Below are 14,776 nucleotides of genomic sequence, written 5' to 3'. Positions count from 1 at the left end.
TTAAAAGTTGAAAGTGGACGATTAAAGCATATTTATTAAAACATGACAATTAAAATCATACATAAAAGTATAAAAACATAATTACACAAGTGCTGCAAATGTTAGATTTTGGTGATCTCCCATCGTAACATACATTTAAAAAAAAAGTTCTTGAGGAAATGCTATCCAAGATCATCCTTTTATGAGTGGGATGACACAAACGCACATCCAAGCTGGTGGAAATTTTGAGTTTTTCTAGAGGAGTGACTCGGTCCTCGCAATTCTCCCGCTATGTCGTGACTCCAGAGCAGATGTGTTCTCTATCACCACAACTTCACTCTCTAATTTTTTCTCCTTGCGCTTGGTTGACTCCTTCCATCTTTTCTCCCTTCCTCGCTCTTCTTTTTCCTCACGTTTCTTCATCTCTTTGAGCTTCTTCTTGAGAGACGCGCGGTCACTTTGACACACGCCCATGGCCTGACAACAGAAAGGAAGCAAGATCTGAGGGCACGGTTATGCGGCAAGGTGTTTTTACAACAGGTTTTCCACCAAAGGGCGTCCAATACCCAATTGAAGCCTCTAAGTATTTGTGCGATTCTATCAATGTCATCGTTTGTTTAATAAATATTATAAATGAAAGATACATTTGTCAAGGAAACAAGTGCATTTTCAGTAAAAAAAAAAAAAAAGAAATGACTTTTTATATAGCATTGGTGATCCAATCTTAATTTTAGAAAAGGCTGGCATACTGTATAAACAAATTGAATGATAAAGATGTTAAACAACAGACGATTTATATGTTTTTTTTTTAAAATACCCATCAATACTTTTTCCAAACATCTGACCTTAAGTTTGTCAGTGTCCATGCTGAGCAACTGTGCACCGTCCACACCTCTGGCTGCAAAGTCACTCATGTATTTCTCCATGTTCATGGCCACCAACCACAGACACACCTGCTGGCTGCTCCACTCCAACACAGGTCGACTTTGCCACTGGTTGTTGTTGTTAACCAGCAGAGGGTCATCGTCCAGGGTCTAACAGAATAGAGTGAGGGAAAAAAAATAAAAATTAAAAAAAGGTTAGTGCAGTTAAAGTTGGTCAAAAGATCGTCTTCGGCGAAAAACAACTCCATCAAGGAGGCGCTATGTGAGAGGAGGCAGGAAGTGGGGAAGGCAAAGGGAGGAAAGGAAAAGCTTACCTCTGTGGATGCAAAGGTGAAAGTGTGAGAGTGTCCGCAGAGGGAGTGATTAGAGCTGTGACCCCCCTTGCTGAAGCTATCCATTGAAGAGTCAACACTCTGGAACCAATACAAACTTTCAAACACTCGCCATCTGCGTGGTTCATGCTCGTACCATATCTCATTTCTATTCATGTTTTAAGAACTGCGCCATTCTGAAATGGGCAAGTGGCGACCGCACCGAGTTGCCCTTTGAATAATTAAAAAATATATACACCCCCCCCTTCTTTTATTTTTTAACTGCTAGGCATTTCAGACCCTCTTTTATATTAATACAATTAACATTTTGAGTGAGTGAGTCGATTTTTGTGAAAAAATAAATGCACAAAATTAATTTTTGCACTTAATATTGGTTTCTTGTTGAGCAGTTTTGTGCCGTCCTTAAATGTTATTTTTTATACAAGAGAGCCCTTTGCTGAGAGAGGGAAACAAATATGGTATGTGGTTTTGTTGTTGGCTTCAAACGCTTTGTTGTTGGGTTAGGATAGTGGGTCCTTATCTCATATGGCATTTGCATCATCTGTCTTTCATCTGGTTAGGAAGTGTGTGATCGTGTGTGGCGCCCCAGTAACACTGATGAAAAATTGAAAAAAAATCATGTACATTGCCCACCCCTGCCTTAAGGTTTAGTATGAATCCCATTACAAATAGAAGAAAATGTTGCCTACACATTTTACGAACTCTGCCAGGGGATGGAAAGTAATGAGCACAAGTGTAGGTGGCTGTTAAGCAGGATTACGAAAGGATCTTTGCCCACTACGTCTCTGCAAGCACATGTAAGCTATCATGTTAGCTGTGTTTTCTTCATACCTGATCTATTCTACCAGAGGTAGTCAAGTAAGGCAAACTGCTGCTGGACACGGAGCGCAGTTTCTGCCTGCCGCCTCTTTGCCTCTCCCCCGCCTCCTCCTCTTTCTCGCGCCCTCGCTCTCCAAACCAGGCGAATGGCAAACACGAGGGCATTGAGGTCACTGAGCCTGATGGAGAAACTTCAGCTGGCTCGTCCACCAGGTCACCACAAGATGCCCTGGACAGATTCAAGGGCGTATTGTATGGCAAACACTAGCGTAGGGGGTTTTCGAACTTTTGACACCAAGTGCCACCTCAAAAAATATTTGGCTCTCCAAGTACCACCATCACGACCAACATTAAAATGCAGTAACCCACTACAGTAGTAGGTAAGTAGACCTCATTTTTCATTAAAATGAGGCATGTTGTATTCCTAAAAGCATAATTTACAATTGTTAGCTACTGTATGATCACGCACAAATTAAATGCTTAAAACATAGGACAATTAAAAAAAAAAAAAAAAAAAAAGCACTTAAATAATGAGCCAATTAAAACGTATTGCACATAAGTTACATGACAAATTCATCCAAATAAATGTTGGGAAAAAAAAGTTCATAACTATTACATGAAAACCTTAAAAGTTGAACTTACAGGAACTACGGTAACTCTACCTGCAGTATGCACTGATCCTTTTCTGTAAGGGGGAGTCCTCCAACACTTTAAAGGTGAAGTCACCCCCAAAATTTTCTTTACAATATGTTCTATGTGCCCCCACCAGTCTAAACACAACATTCTGATTAATATTGCATTTGGGAAATATTAATTAAGCAGCAAAATCCGGCCATTGTTATGCAACTCGGGATGGTGGCCATTTTGACATCACAGTGCCTAAGGGCTCCGCTAGCGACTGTCACTTGACCAAACCCAGAAAACAGGTGAGCCATAGTGTCAATAATTTTTTGGACTGGACTTTTCCTTTGAGAATCACTGGTCTAAAACAAACTAGTTCATATGCGTTCTTCTTTTACTGACATTCGGTGCTTTTCATGAATATGCTTATGCTTCGTTCCCTGAGCATTTTTTTTTGCCTTTAACATTATGAACACAATGATTGAATTAAAATGTATTGCACATAGTTATATTCAAAAGCTCAAAAAATTAAACTATTTTCCATGATTAAATACAATTGAACTGTAATGTAATTTGATATATTTGAAAAAAATAAGTACCGTCCATGAAAGTAAAGTACAACACTGGATTAAAAATAGACTTGAAATAGGTTGTATGAATAGTTCACATACAAGCTTCATTTGAATGAGTTTTGAATGTATTGCATGTTTTCAAAGTCATAAATTGTACATCTAAAATTTGTGATTTTTTCCCGCACCTACCAAATTTGACAATCACTGCGGTGACTCAAAAATGTCATTTAACTTTTCCAGAAACTATCAGTTAAGATCTGTATGCTGTATCTTCTACTCCTGTGAGTACATCAGCTTTGCGTTCCACCAAACAGATAAAGATTTCACACTGTGAGGAAGTTGAGGTGGGATCATCATCATTTCAGCATAATCGCTCGTGTCGGGCAATATCTTCGCATTTACAAAACCATCGTGCTTCAGGAAACCCCCCAAAAACCGCAATGGTGGTTAAAGGTCAGGGGCAAACATTGAAAACTTTTCTGTAGCCCTCTAGAACCCCCTTTACAATGCATAACTGTCATTAAAATGTGATTAGGTCATTGGTAGACAGCAGTTTAATCACTAAATACAATTCAGAATGTGTCGTCTGCCCTTTGTATCTCGCGCCCCCTCATCTTCGGCTTTTTCCGGGGATGTGACGTAACAGTAGCCGGAGGATTCAGTGACTACTAATCATGAGCGGTCTAATAACGCCCCCTTCTGTCGGCTCGTGTGTTTCGAAATCCTCTGATTCCAAAACGCCATTGAATATGCTGTGTGTTTGTGGCGCATGGAAATTGTACAGTCTATGGTGTAGCGAGCTGTTTAGCGATATCTACATCACTTCCGGTGGCTAGAGCCATGATTCCTCGAGCTACCATGAGGTTCGGAAACACTTGGAATGAGTAGGTAAAACCTATTTTCTAATCGATCCGTGGTTGACAACTTGCAGGAAGTGACTTGTATTATAAAACGTATTACCAATGAGAATATGAATTTTAACAGACTCTGAAAAATGTTTGCACCCTGACCTTTAAGCCATTAACATTGCATTGTCAAAGAGAGCAAGCCATTGTTAACACTTGGCATTGATCAATCCATTGTAGAAAATAAACCCAAGTGGCGGCTGACCAATAGTATTTATTTATGAAAAAATATGAACTTGACCAAATTTGGACATAGGTTTTGGCCTGATGCAAGCGATGTATACTTTTTGTTTGGTGAGAATGTTGTCATGTGAATATCATAGTGTGTGCTCCTCGGCTCAAAGAGGAGGAACGTTTAACATCTTCGGGCAAAATATCAATCCTACCTGCTGTTCATGGACCCTCGCTGCAGTTTTTCACTCTTCCTCTTGCTCAGAGACTTACGAAGCCCACTGCGCGACAAATCACAGCATCACAGTTAGAAAAAAGGGAAATATGCCTGGTCTCATTTTGAAATGAAAAAAAGAAGTGGTTCCGTGCACCTGAAGTCAGGCATTTTTCTTTTGGATTTCCTGGATGTGGAGGACTTGATTGAGGGGGTGATGACGGTGGCGTTGATGTCAGTGATGAGGATCGGGGGAGTGAAGACAGACACGTCACAAGGGCTGAGAACTGAGAATGAGGAAGAACTGGAACATTCAACTTGGCTGCTCCTCTGTACAACTCCGTCAGACTGCCATTCGCTCTCCTGCGTCTTTTGATCTTCTTCCTGCTTAGGCGACAATGTCAAGCATCATTCCGATGACCCTCGCATAAAAACGTATCTACCGGTAGTGCCCACCGACGCTTGAAACCTCCCACCTCTTTCTTAAAGCTCTCCCTGAGTTTTTCTCGTGAAGGTGGATGGCGTTTGGACTTCTGGGCCAGCTGACCTCGCGCTATGTGCGCACTACAGTCCAGTCGTTGCGTGTCAGGAACTGCAACGCACCATTCTGGATCTGACATAAAAGACAAGAAACACACACGCATCACAAAGACAAAGCAAGGCGTTTACTATTATTGCAAGTATACCTGTACATCAGCCATTTTCTTTTAAGACAAGAGTATTTGTTACAGCTCGGTATTGGATGTCACTAAAGTGTTGCTCAAGTGCTTATAATGTAGTTCATGGTCAGTGTAAATGTGCAATAGATGTACTAGATGTACTAAAGAAGCTGCTGCCGACCTGGGACTGGTGGATCCACAGCAAGAGGCTTCCCTGCGGTCACTGCTTCTTTTCTCTCCAACTGAAAAATCCGATATGATCATGTTTGACATACGTGCAAGGTCTATGAAGAAGCTGTCCTCACCTGGAGTTGAAGCCTTTCAATAGTCTCCCTGTGCTTGTTGTCTCTCTCCTCCATTTCTTGACGCAAATCTGCTTCTCTGCTGTCCGCCTCCTCCTCCCTGAGTAAATGTTTAAAAGTTGAGTCACTCAGGTTAAGAGACAGACTATTATTGTGTAGACCAGAGCTACCTGGCTAATAGAGTGGATTTAAACGATTACCTGCTCTGGTACTCTCTGACCAGTCTCTTGGCCTTGCTGTACTTGATTTCCAGGCTGTCTGATTGGCTTTGGGCATCAGCCAGTCGCTGGCTCACCACCCTGCACAGTGTCTGGGCCTCTTGCCAATACCTGATAAACACAGAGGCTGCTAAAGCAACAGTAAGTAATAATACAGAATCTCTGTACCTGTGTCATGGTAGTGTAGTTAGAATGGATAGATCTTTACTTGTGTTTTCTCACTGCAAAAACAATTGCTGTCATTTGTGACTAGGGTAAAAATTGGGCAAATTGTGGTGTACATCCAGCCTAAATGTGATTTAAGACATACAAGAAAAATTGAAGAAATCAGATAATGGACATTGTATCACACTTCTCTAGCTTGTCAGCTTTCTCTTCTCCATCCTCCACTTTTTGTTGCAGCTCATCCTTCTGGTTCTTCCATCTCGCCTGCTCCTCCTCATATGCCTTTAACTGCGTGGAGAACAACTTTGGTTTAGTACTGTGTGCAGCATATGGCGTATCCAATACACAAAGGGATATGCTTATCTTTTCATCAGTCAAATATTCAAAGAGTGTTATTTTTAGCAAACTGGCTGAATCTTTCTACATCAAGACTTTGAAAACACCAAGTAAAAGAGTCACTGAAGCCACACGTTGGATAGAAGACAAGACAGATTTTGTGACTGAAAGCTAGTCTGCGCTTTGCCATTTTTGCTGCAGCAAGAAGCAGACACGAAGAGATGGTCTGTGTTCCAAGTAACGGAATGTTGAGCCATCTCATCGGCCACTAAAATGGGTCAGACTGTTCCAAATGTGGATGTGAACGGTAGTTTATAAACATGAATATTGGGCTTGCGTTGAGTGACAGCATTGGCCTACCTTCTCTCGAGCGCTTTCAAGCTGGGCTGTTCTTTTTTGCAGTTTGGATTGAAGCTGTCAAGACAATTCAAAAACATGCAATTACAGTAAGGATGATACGAAAAAAAACCCACCTACATTTACAAATATAACCAAGGAGGAGAAAATATTGACTTGGCATCCCCCTTTGCAATTAAAAGCCCCTCAAGTGTTCTCATCCAACTTTGTTTTGCGCTACATATAAAGCACCTTCTGGTATTTGAGGCACAGCTGGTCATTATCCAGACACGACAGTACAGACATGTCCTCCTCCTCGTCAGGTACTAAGACTGCCTCAGACACGCTGACATCAGTTTCTGAATCCCCACTTGTCCTAGCACCCTGTTATGAGCCCAGATGAGAGAATCATTGTACATCACCTTTTCTTCGGGATTCTCCATAATATTGGACACAATGAACCTTTTGTGATGCTTTCTCCATTTCCAGGCTCTCGTTGACTAAGCGTGCCACCTCACTCTCCACACCCTCCTTGTCTCGGCCAATCAGAAACCTTGCAGCGGCCGAGAAGAAATCAAATTCACATGCACACAAAGTACTGCTGAACATATAAATGGGTCCACAAAATGATGCATATTTGCAAGTCTTTTGAAAAAAAACATTCTGCTGTAATAAGCCACTAGTAGGAAAAAAACAAAAGAGCAACTTACTTGACCAGGCCTGATGTATTTTTGAGCACTGTTGCTGCAAACAGTTGGGACACTCCCACCAAACTCACGCCATCCACCTCCACAATCTGATCATTCACGTGAATCCTAAATAAAACCGAATTCAACTTTTTTTGGGGGTCATTGGCTTTATTTAAACACATATGTTTAATGTAGGCTATTTCTTAAAAAAAAAGTTCAGACAAAAATTTGCAGTTTGAAGAGCCATCTCATCATACATAATAGTTCAATGAAGTGTTAACTACTGCAGATTTTTTGAATGTGGAAGGACATGTTCTCTATCCATCCTTCACCACTCTTTTTTTTTTTTTTTTTTTAATGAATTGCTAACTGCACTAGATTGCTCAACGCACTACTGCATCTAAGGTGGTTTGTTATGTTCAAAAGATTATGCAATTGGTTAGCATACCACAGATGCATGGTTGGAAGACTTAAAAAAAAAAAAACAACCTGCGAAATACTGGAGTACAATTATGACCAATGTTCTAGATCATTTTTGGTGAAGAAAAGCCATATGATTTGCCATAATGTACCTTCCGTCCTTATGTGTTGCTCCACCTTCAGTGACTGTCTTGACAAAGATCCCCAATTTCTCCAGGCCCTGGTCTGCTCCTACCCCCATTCCGATGATACTAATGCCTAGCCCATCATCCCCTGGAAGACAAAAACAGAACAAACAAGAGCGTAAGGCTTTGTAATGCATAGTTGTATGACTGTCGGATTAAAAGACAAACCCTTTTTAATTTCCACTTCAAAAACATCCATCTTGTCCACTCTCTTCTCCAGCTCATACTCGGCCGAGGCGGACACTGGGTCAATATCTTCATTGCGTCTGTTGTACTCTACGTTAGAGAAAGTGTTGTACACCTGGAGGACAACGATTAGCACACATGAGCACAGCTTTTTGGGACTACCGATAGTTTAATGTTCCATGACTTAGGGCTGAACGGTATTGAAAAACTTGTCTTGACTTGTCTTGTCTTTGCTCCACCCTGACACTACAAACATGGCAGTGGGCTCGCATTTCTCTACCAATAAACACTCAGGGATGCCACAAAAGTCTGTTTGCTAAAGGATTTGCTCACCTTGATTGGTGCTGAGGAGAAGCGCACCTTTCTTTTTGCGCCATCTTCATCATCCTGGTCAGACAGTTTAGGAATGCCAGGAATTTCTTCATACTCCAATGAAAGCCGGTTGCCCGTGTGGAGAGAACTTTCCAGATCTTGTCCTTGAGACGTTGCTTGCTCCACACAGGACTCCTGCTCTAAATATTTGTTCTCACTCCCGCAAAGAAGCGCTTCCTTGCTTCCATTTATGTCAACTAGTCCCTCGCTGCCATCTTCTCTTCTTTCGTCTTCCTGTGGCTTCATGTTGGCACACTCCTGCAGCTCAGGTGTCACGCTCGCTTTCTTTTGAACTTCACTTAGTCTGCAAGTCTTCTTAACATCCTCTTTTTTGTCATTTTCTCGCAAAACTTCACCCATGTCGCAGTGCTTCTCTCTTGCGTTGTCAGTATGTTGGCTCGGCTCCTCCCAACATTGTTCATTCACCTGCTCATACTTGTCTGCAATGAAGCTACAGTCTCTTGCGATTAGTTCCATCAAGCAAGGATGTGAGGTTTCCAAAATGGGATCTTCAAAAACATCATCTACCAGGTCTTCAAAAGATATATTGACAGATACATTATTTACCATAAAAGCCTCTCCCTTATTTTCAAGCCAATGTTTATCCTTTTCCTCACTATCATCACTCTCTGATGACTTCACATGGACAAGCTCAGCCCTTAGTGACTCCTCAGGGGTCAAGCTAGAGTCAAAAGCCGCTTTTCCGGCCTGTTCTTCCTTTGACTCACCCACTGGGGTGTACCCATGCTCCTCAGCGCTAGGAGATTTAGTTGATTCCCCACTGAGGGCATCTGACATAAGAGATTTAAGGCTTGTTGTTAAAGAGGTCTTTGGCAATGGCGTATTTATGAGGTGTTCTTTTGGGCATTTGTCTTCACCCGAGCTATTCTTTTCATCTCTGCTTAGAGAGCATTTTGACACCTGCCCTACACTACCAGCGCCTGTCACCTTTGTCTCAAACAACTTCCTAGTCACTGAGAACTTTTGCGCTAGAGCAGCCCTGTCTATATCATTTATCTCCTCTGATCTGGCCGGTTTATCTTGTAAGAAGGTTTCAGGCGTGGAAATGCTGGCAACGGAGCCCGTGACCAGCGATCTGCCGGCAGAAAACTGGGACATTTGGAGCTGCAAGTTGGCATTCTGAGAAGAAAGGAGGGCTGTGGTGCTAGAACTACACTGCCCTGAATCACCAATTTGTCTCAACTGTTGGCTGTCCATTTGGAGAAAGATGTTCTCCCTAATTTTAGGCCCTCTGGTGCTGTTGATTCTCCCCGGGCCACTGCTGGGGAGGGACACAAGGGGATCGGAGAGGCTGGTTGGTAGACCTGACTGGTGCACAGAAGAACTCCGGGAAGAGGCAGACCTGCAGCCATGTTTTAGGCCTGTCCCACTGTCAAATGAACATTTAATGGCGTGGAAATTAGACTCGTATGAAATCCTGTGAGGAGAGCCACTTCGGCCTTTGTGGTCTGTCCGCATCATTAGGATGTTAAGATCCACTGCAAGTGAGAAAAAACGGCTAACTAACTGAGGTAGGTAGATGCTGGTGTTCAAGAAGTGGTCAAAGAAGAATATCCTTAAAAGCTAAATTTCTCCACGACGACTGGTGTGGGAGGAAGTCAGATTCTAAAGCAAAACGGACACAAACGAGTACCGGTAGGTTATTAAAAGCACAATAAATGCAAGTTGTCGAGACTAAGTTCTAACTGTATCCATAAAGGGGCAATAAGAGGTCGATTCGACTCACCAAACAGCAGGTGGGCGACTTTCTTCGTTTGTGTCGTCAAACATTTTGCAAGTACCACTTCCACGCAGGTTGATATACGTCTCAATTAGCCTGTTTGCTGCATTCATCGACTGTGGGAAATTGCCATAATTGTATATATTTTTTCTTGTCATATTCTACAAGCTGCACCAAACGACACTTCATATTTTATTTCACATTTATGAGTCAAATAAAATGCGTTTTAACCCAGTATCAAAAATATTTCCCGAACGTAAATGCGTGTATTAGGAAGTTTACGACCGTCCTTGAAAGCATCATTTACCATTTCCTTCTCGTGTGAGCCGCGCGCCTCTTTAAAACTATTGTTTTGTTTCGTTATTTTTTTTCAAAACCCTCAAATAAAACCCTTTTACGTCTTACCGTGAGTGCTGTCGCTTTGCAGTCATATGAAAGAGTCTCCCTCACTACGACCAAGACAGACAGATGGCGACTCATGCTTCTAAATACTGTAAATGGATAATCCCTTCTAATCCTGTGTAAACGACTCCAGTAACACTGACGGTGAGTGGGTACCAACACCGGGGCATCTATCCATCTATTTATCCATCTAGCTATATACATAACATAATACAGAATAGTACGGTGGGCGTCATCTAAGAAATTCATTGTATTGCATTTTTTTCAAGTCAGCTCGTTCATAAAATTGCAATACCATCAGATATCAGCCATGCATTATTCTACAAGCAATTACCTTTACTTGTGTTGCAGAATCACCGTCGAGATTGCCAACATTTCTTCATCCACTGATATGCTCAAAGGAAAGTCTTATATGAAAACACACCTGTGTTCATCAATGCAGGTTAGCGCGTTTAGCCACTTGCAACCTGCATGTGTGTGTGAGTGAGGCAAATGAGAGCAGTACCTGCTAATGTACTCCGTCTGTGTGTGTGGGTGTATGTGTGTCTCACCTGTTTGTTGGCACAGTATACTTCTTGTGTCTCTCTGAAGAGAACATGTGAGGCAGATGGACCCAACTGGACCGGACTGAGCTACACAAAGCAGACTGGTTCCACTCACTGTGACCTGGATCTGAATGGAGACCATTGTCCCAGGTGGCAATGGGACCTAGATGATATTAATAGTGTCCAATAAAAAGTCATCGTCGGAATGAGGTGAACCAAAAGAGGGAGGGGAGAGATGGAAAGTAAATTAAATATTGAAAGAAATTAGATTAAATTGGGATGGGCATGAGAGAAAATTCCGACATCGAAAAGATAGTTTATTGATGCTAAACTTGGATCAATTGAGATGGTGAGTTACAAACATGGTTTTGATGTAAAAGTTAGTGGACTAAAGGAATAATGATAAAACCCTCTAACTTAACTAAGCAGGAACAGAAGATTAAAAAATAAAAAAACGTTATTATTTTTGCACTGATTTTCGAGTGTCCATCTTTCTCTCCAGTTGTAGGTCGCCTTGACTTTCACAGAACAACTTTGTATGCTTTCTCCACATGCCGACACTTACATGCACAAACAGTCATGCTTATTCAACATGGCCTTTCTGTGAATTCCACTTTCCATCAAATGTTTTACATTATGTAATTTGGTAAAGTAAATTAGTCCCGGGGAAGCAAGGTAGAGTAGTGGCTTGCACATCTCCTTCACAGTCGAGAGGTCCCCGTTTCGAATATCAACTCTGGCCCTCCTGTGCGGAGTGGGTTTTCTCCAGGTACCAACCTAGTCACGGGAAGAGTTACAAATGATTGATGGATTTATGATGATAATCTACTTGTTTATTGCAAACACAAAGGATAAGAATGGAAAAAATTACAACACACCTAACATCCACTTGTTACATTCCATTGTTTAATCAGTGATAATGTGGCAATTCTGTCCCTGACAAATTAGTCACTCCTCATCGACTCCCAGTTTGTCATGACCATAGTGATTTTGAGCAGGGCAAGGGTGTTGTGACTAGACAAGCAGCTACTTAGTCTCAAACTGCCCAGAGTCTGAAGAGAAACAAGCAGGTAAATAAAAGTGAAAGCGGAGAAATACAGGCATTCTCTCATGGAGGGAGCAATTACACTTCTCAATTAGTGTGCGGTTCTATGCATGTAGCCTCATCTTTTTTGTAAATTGTCCATTGTTAATTTTCCAATTTAGCTAGAATTTGTACCACCATCTTGGTTGGGATAAGCATAATAATAGATTAATTGATTAACTGTTAATCGTGTTGAACTGATTGAAGCAATTGAGGCAAAAAACAATACCATACTTGGCTATCACCAGCAGAGGCACTGTTGAGTCGATCACACACAAAGTGCACTATGGCAGCTACTACACTTTGAAGCAAGAGTTCACAACATGAAGCAAGATTGTCCTGGTCAGGATAATGTTTAATAAAACAACAACATGTAATTGATTAATTCATTATTTTGCAGTAGAGTGCTTGCTCTGATTTGAGGTAAGCAAATATCAATTTGCTGAGCTGGGCATTTTATTAACATTTCCCACCTTCCGCCTGTAGCTGTGGTACCCTTCTGCTGTCCGTCTATCCGCCTTTTTGTCCGGCCGGAACATATAATAATCACCATTAATCAGTTTGGAATGGTGACTGCAAGTTTGCAGAATTTATGGTTTCTCTCATCTATTGCTGGTATTTGGATACAATACAATACAATAGAATACAATACAATACAACTGTATTTATATAGCGCATTTCACAACAGCTGCAGCTGTAACAGAGTACTTTACATATAACAAAATAGCAATAATACAACAGCAAAGACAGTGAAAGCAGTACATGAAAACACAATTCAATGATACTAACACATATGCAATAGACACCAGAAAACAGCAGAATAGTGTCAAACAGTCTCATGATGGGTCGAAAGCCAAAGAATAAACATTTGTCTTCAATTTTGTTTTAAAAGTAGATAGCGGGTGGGCTTTTCTAACATTTAATGGAAGGCTCTGAAAAGGCTCGATCCCCTCTGAGGCTCCGCTTAGTCCTCTGTACCTCTACTAGCGTCTGGTCGACCAGAGGCGCCGGGCAGGTGCGTATAGGGATGGAGGAGCTCAGAGGGGTACGCTCTGAGATTGAGATTTGAAGAAAAAGAGAAGTATTTTTCTTAACTCTAAAACGCACTGGAGCCAGTGAAGGGAGGCCAGAATTGGGATTATGTGCTCCTTTTTCCAAGCTCAGTTAGATGGCGAGCAGCAGCATTTTGGAACAACTAGAGATGCTTCAGGGAGGACTGTCTGACTCCAAAATAAAGTGCATTACAGTAATCTAGCTGCGATATAACGAAGGCATGGATTATTACTATTTCTAAATGCTGTTGAGAAAGGAAGTGCTTTACCTTAGCCAGCTGCCTAAGATGAAACAAGCTGGATATAACAACAGAGCTGATTTGTCGAGCCAATTTAAGGAGAAAGCATCTTTTTTCCTCAGTGGGACATAGATGTGACTGTCATCTGCATAGCAATGGAAGAAAATAACATGTTTTTGTAGGATGGAATCTAGGGGCAGCGAATACAATGAAAACAGCAAGGGCCCCAAAATAGAACCCTGTGGAACACCATATGACAGAAGGGCAAAGCGGGACTCAGCGCAAACCAAGTCCTGCCTGCCAAATAGTATCTAAATCACTGTAGAGGTGTCCAATGCACACTGATTCTCTCAGTGTAATGCAATGTTATACCAATGTCAGCGTGTTGAATAAATTTGGCGAGAAGCCAAAGAGATGATATTGTTATGATTCCTCAGACTCCCTTGTGTGTTATGAAAAAAATGTGCCCTTCTACAACTCGCTATTTTGCCGCTTAATTGGCTCCTCTTATTTTGTTTGGTAATTCAATGGATTTTTCTTGCAATCCTGTGATACAACTCCCATATAGAAAGCTTTATACCCTTTTTTCACATTACAGAATATTTTGTACCATTTCATACAAAGCAAATGTGAACGAACATCTTGATCCATTTGCTTCACTGCACCAGGCTGTTTTACACAACACTTCATTTTTTTTCTAGTGTGCGTTGATGCATTTTTGCAACTCGACTGAACCTTTGAGTAGTAACCAGCAGATGTCCTGAGTGAACCTTTGCCCCCTTTGCTGTACAGACTGTCTGAATTGGTGGTGATAATCTATGGAAAACACACTCACGTTCACCCTACGGATGATTTCTTTTCAGTAGCTTCTCAAAAATTGTGTCGATGTCACCAGGTGACTTGGCCCTAGCCCCTAGCCCAGGGGTCACCAACTCCGGTCCTCGAGGGCAGCTGCCCTGCAGGTTTTCCATCTCTCCCTGCTGTAACACACCCGTTAAAATGATCAGGATCATCAGGCTTCTCAACAACTTGCTGATGAGCTGATCATTTTAACGGGTGTGTTACAGCAGGGAGAGATGGAAAAAATGCAGGACAGCTGCCCTCGAGGACCGGAGTTGGTGACCACTGCCCTAGCCTGACCCATAATTGACGCACTGATTGGCAACAATTAATACCAACCAAACACAGGTGCGCAGCCTGGGCCAAGGGAATGTGATTGGAGGACAGGGTACACGAGTTGTGCTCTTAAACCTGTCTCTGTCAGACAGCGGGGGAGACACAGGTGTAACACGTCGTATGGGAGGGCTGAAGTGACGGCTGGGCTGGGCTGGGCTGGGCTGGGCCGGGC

At 42.0% G+C, this 14,776-nt stretch overlaps 1 protein-coding gene and 1 long non-coding RNA gene across 3 annotated transcripts; one reads left to right on the top strand and one right to left on the bottom strand.

The window, feature by feature from the left end:
• Nucleotides 1-16: 16 nt before the first annotated feature.
• Nucleotides 17-11,211, bottom strand: LOC147140799 (uncharacterized). Of its 2 annotated transcripts, none has more exons than XM_086042655.1 (21): nucleotides 11,060-11,211; nucleotides 10,843-10,975; nucleotides 10,113-10,222; nucleotides 8,327-9,991; nucleotides 7,976-8,108; nucleotides 7,775-7,895; nucleotides 7,224-7,328; nucleotides 6,976-7,066; nucleotides 6,766-6,897; nucleotides 6,538-6,591; nucleotides 6,029-6,129; nucleotides 5,659-5,787; nucleotides 5,462-5,558; nucleotides 5,338-5,398; nucleotides 4,974-5,110; nucleotides 4,655-4,884; nucleotides 4,499-4,564; nucleotides 2,027-2,243; nucleotides 1,178-1,276; nucleotides 825-1,013; nucleotides 17-456 (listed from the first exon to the last, which is right to left on the bottom strand). In XM_086042655.1, exons 4-21 carry the CDS (start codon nucleotides 9,845-9,847, stop codon nucleotides 235-237), a joined length of 3,705 nt encoding a protein of 1,234 aa, XP_085898781.1. In that variant the 5' UTR covers nucleotides 9,848-9,991; nucleotides 10,113-10,222; nucleotides 10,843-10,975; nucleotides 11,060-11,211; the 3' UTR covers nucleotides 17-234. The 2 variants fall into 2 exon arrangements, with proteins under 2 accessions (XP_085898781.1, XP_085898782.1); XM_086042656.1 differs by having other exon boundaries at nucleotides 4,655-4,881; nucleotides 11,060-11,210.
• On the top strand, nucleotides 10,391-14,281 carry LOC147140798 (uncharacterized). The gene is made up of 3 exons (XR_015088320.1): nucleotides 10,391-10,652; nucleotides 10,860-10,950; nucleotides 11,076-14,281. It is a non-coding gene; the product is annotated as an uncharacterized LOC147140798 (long non-coding RNA).
• Nucleotides 14,282-14,776: the final 495 nt, after the last annotated feature.

This window comes from Filicampus tigris, chromosome 10 (genome assembly GCF_054856515.1).
Source record: "Filicampus tigris isolate MCC_2025a chromosome 10, RoL_Ftig_1.0, whole genome shotgun sequence".
Taxonomy (NCBI): domain Eukaryota; kingdom Metazoa; phylum Chordata; class Actinopteri; order Syngnathiformes; family Syngnathidae; genus Filicampus; species Filicampus tigris.
This window is presented reverse-complemented; position numbering and strand designations above follow the sequence as displayed.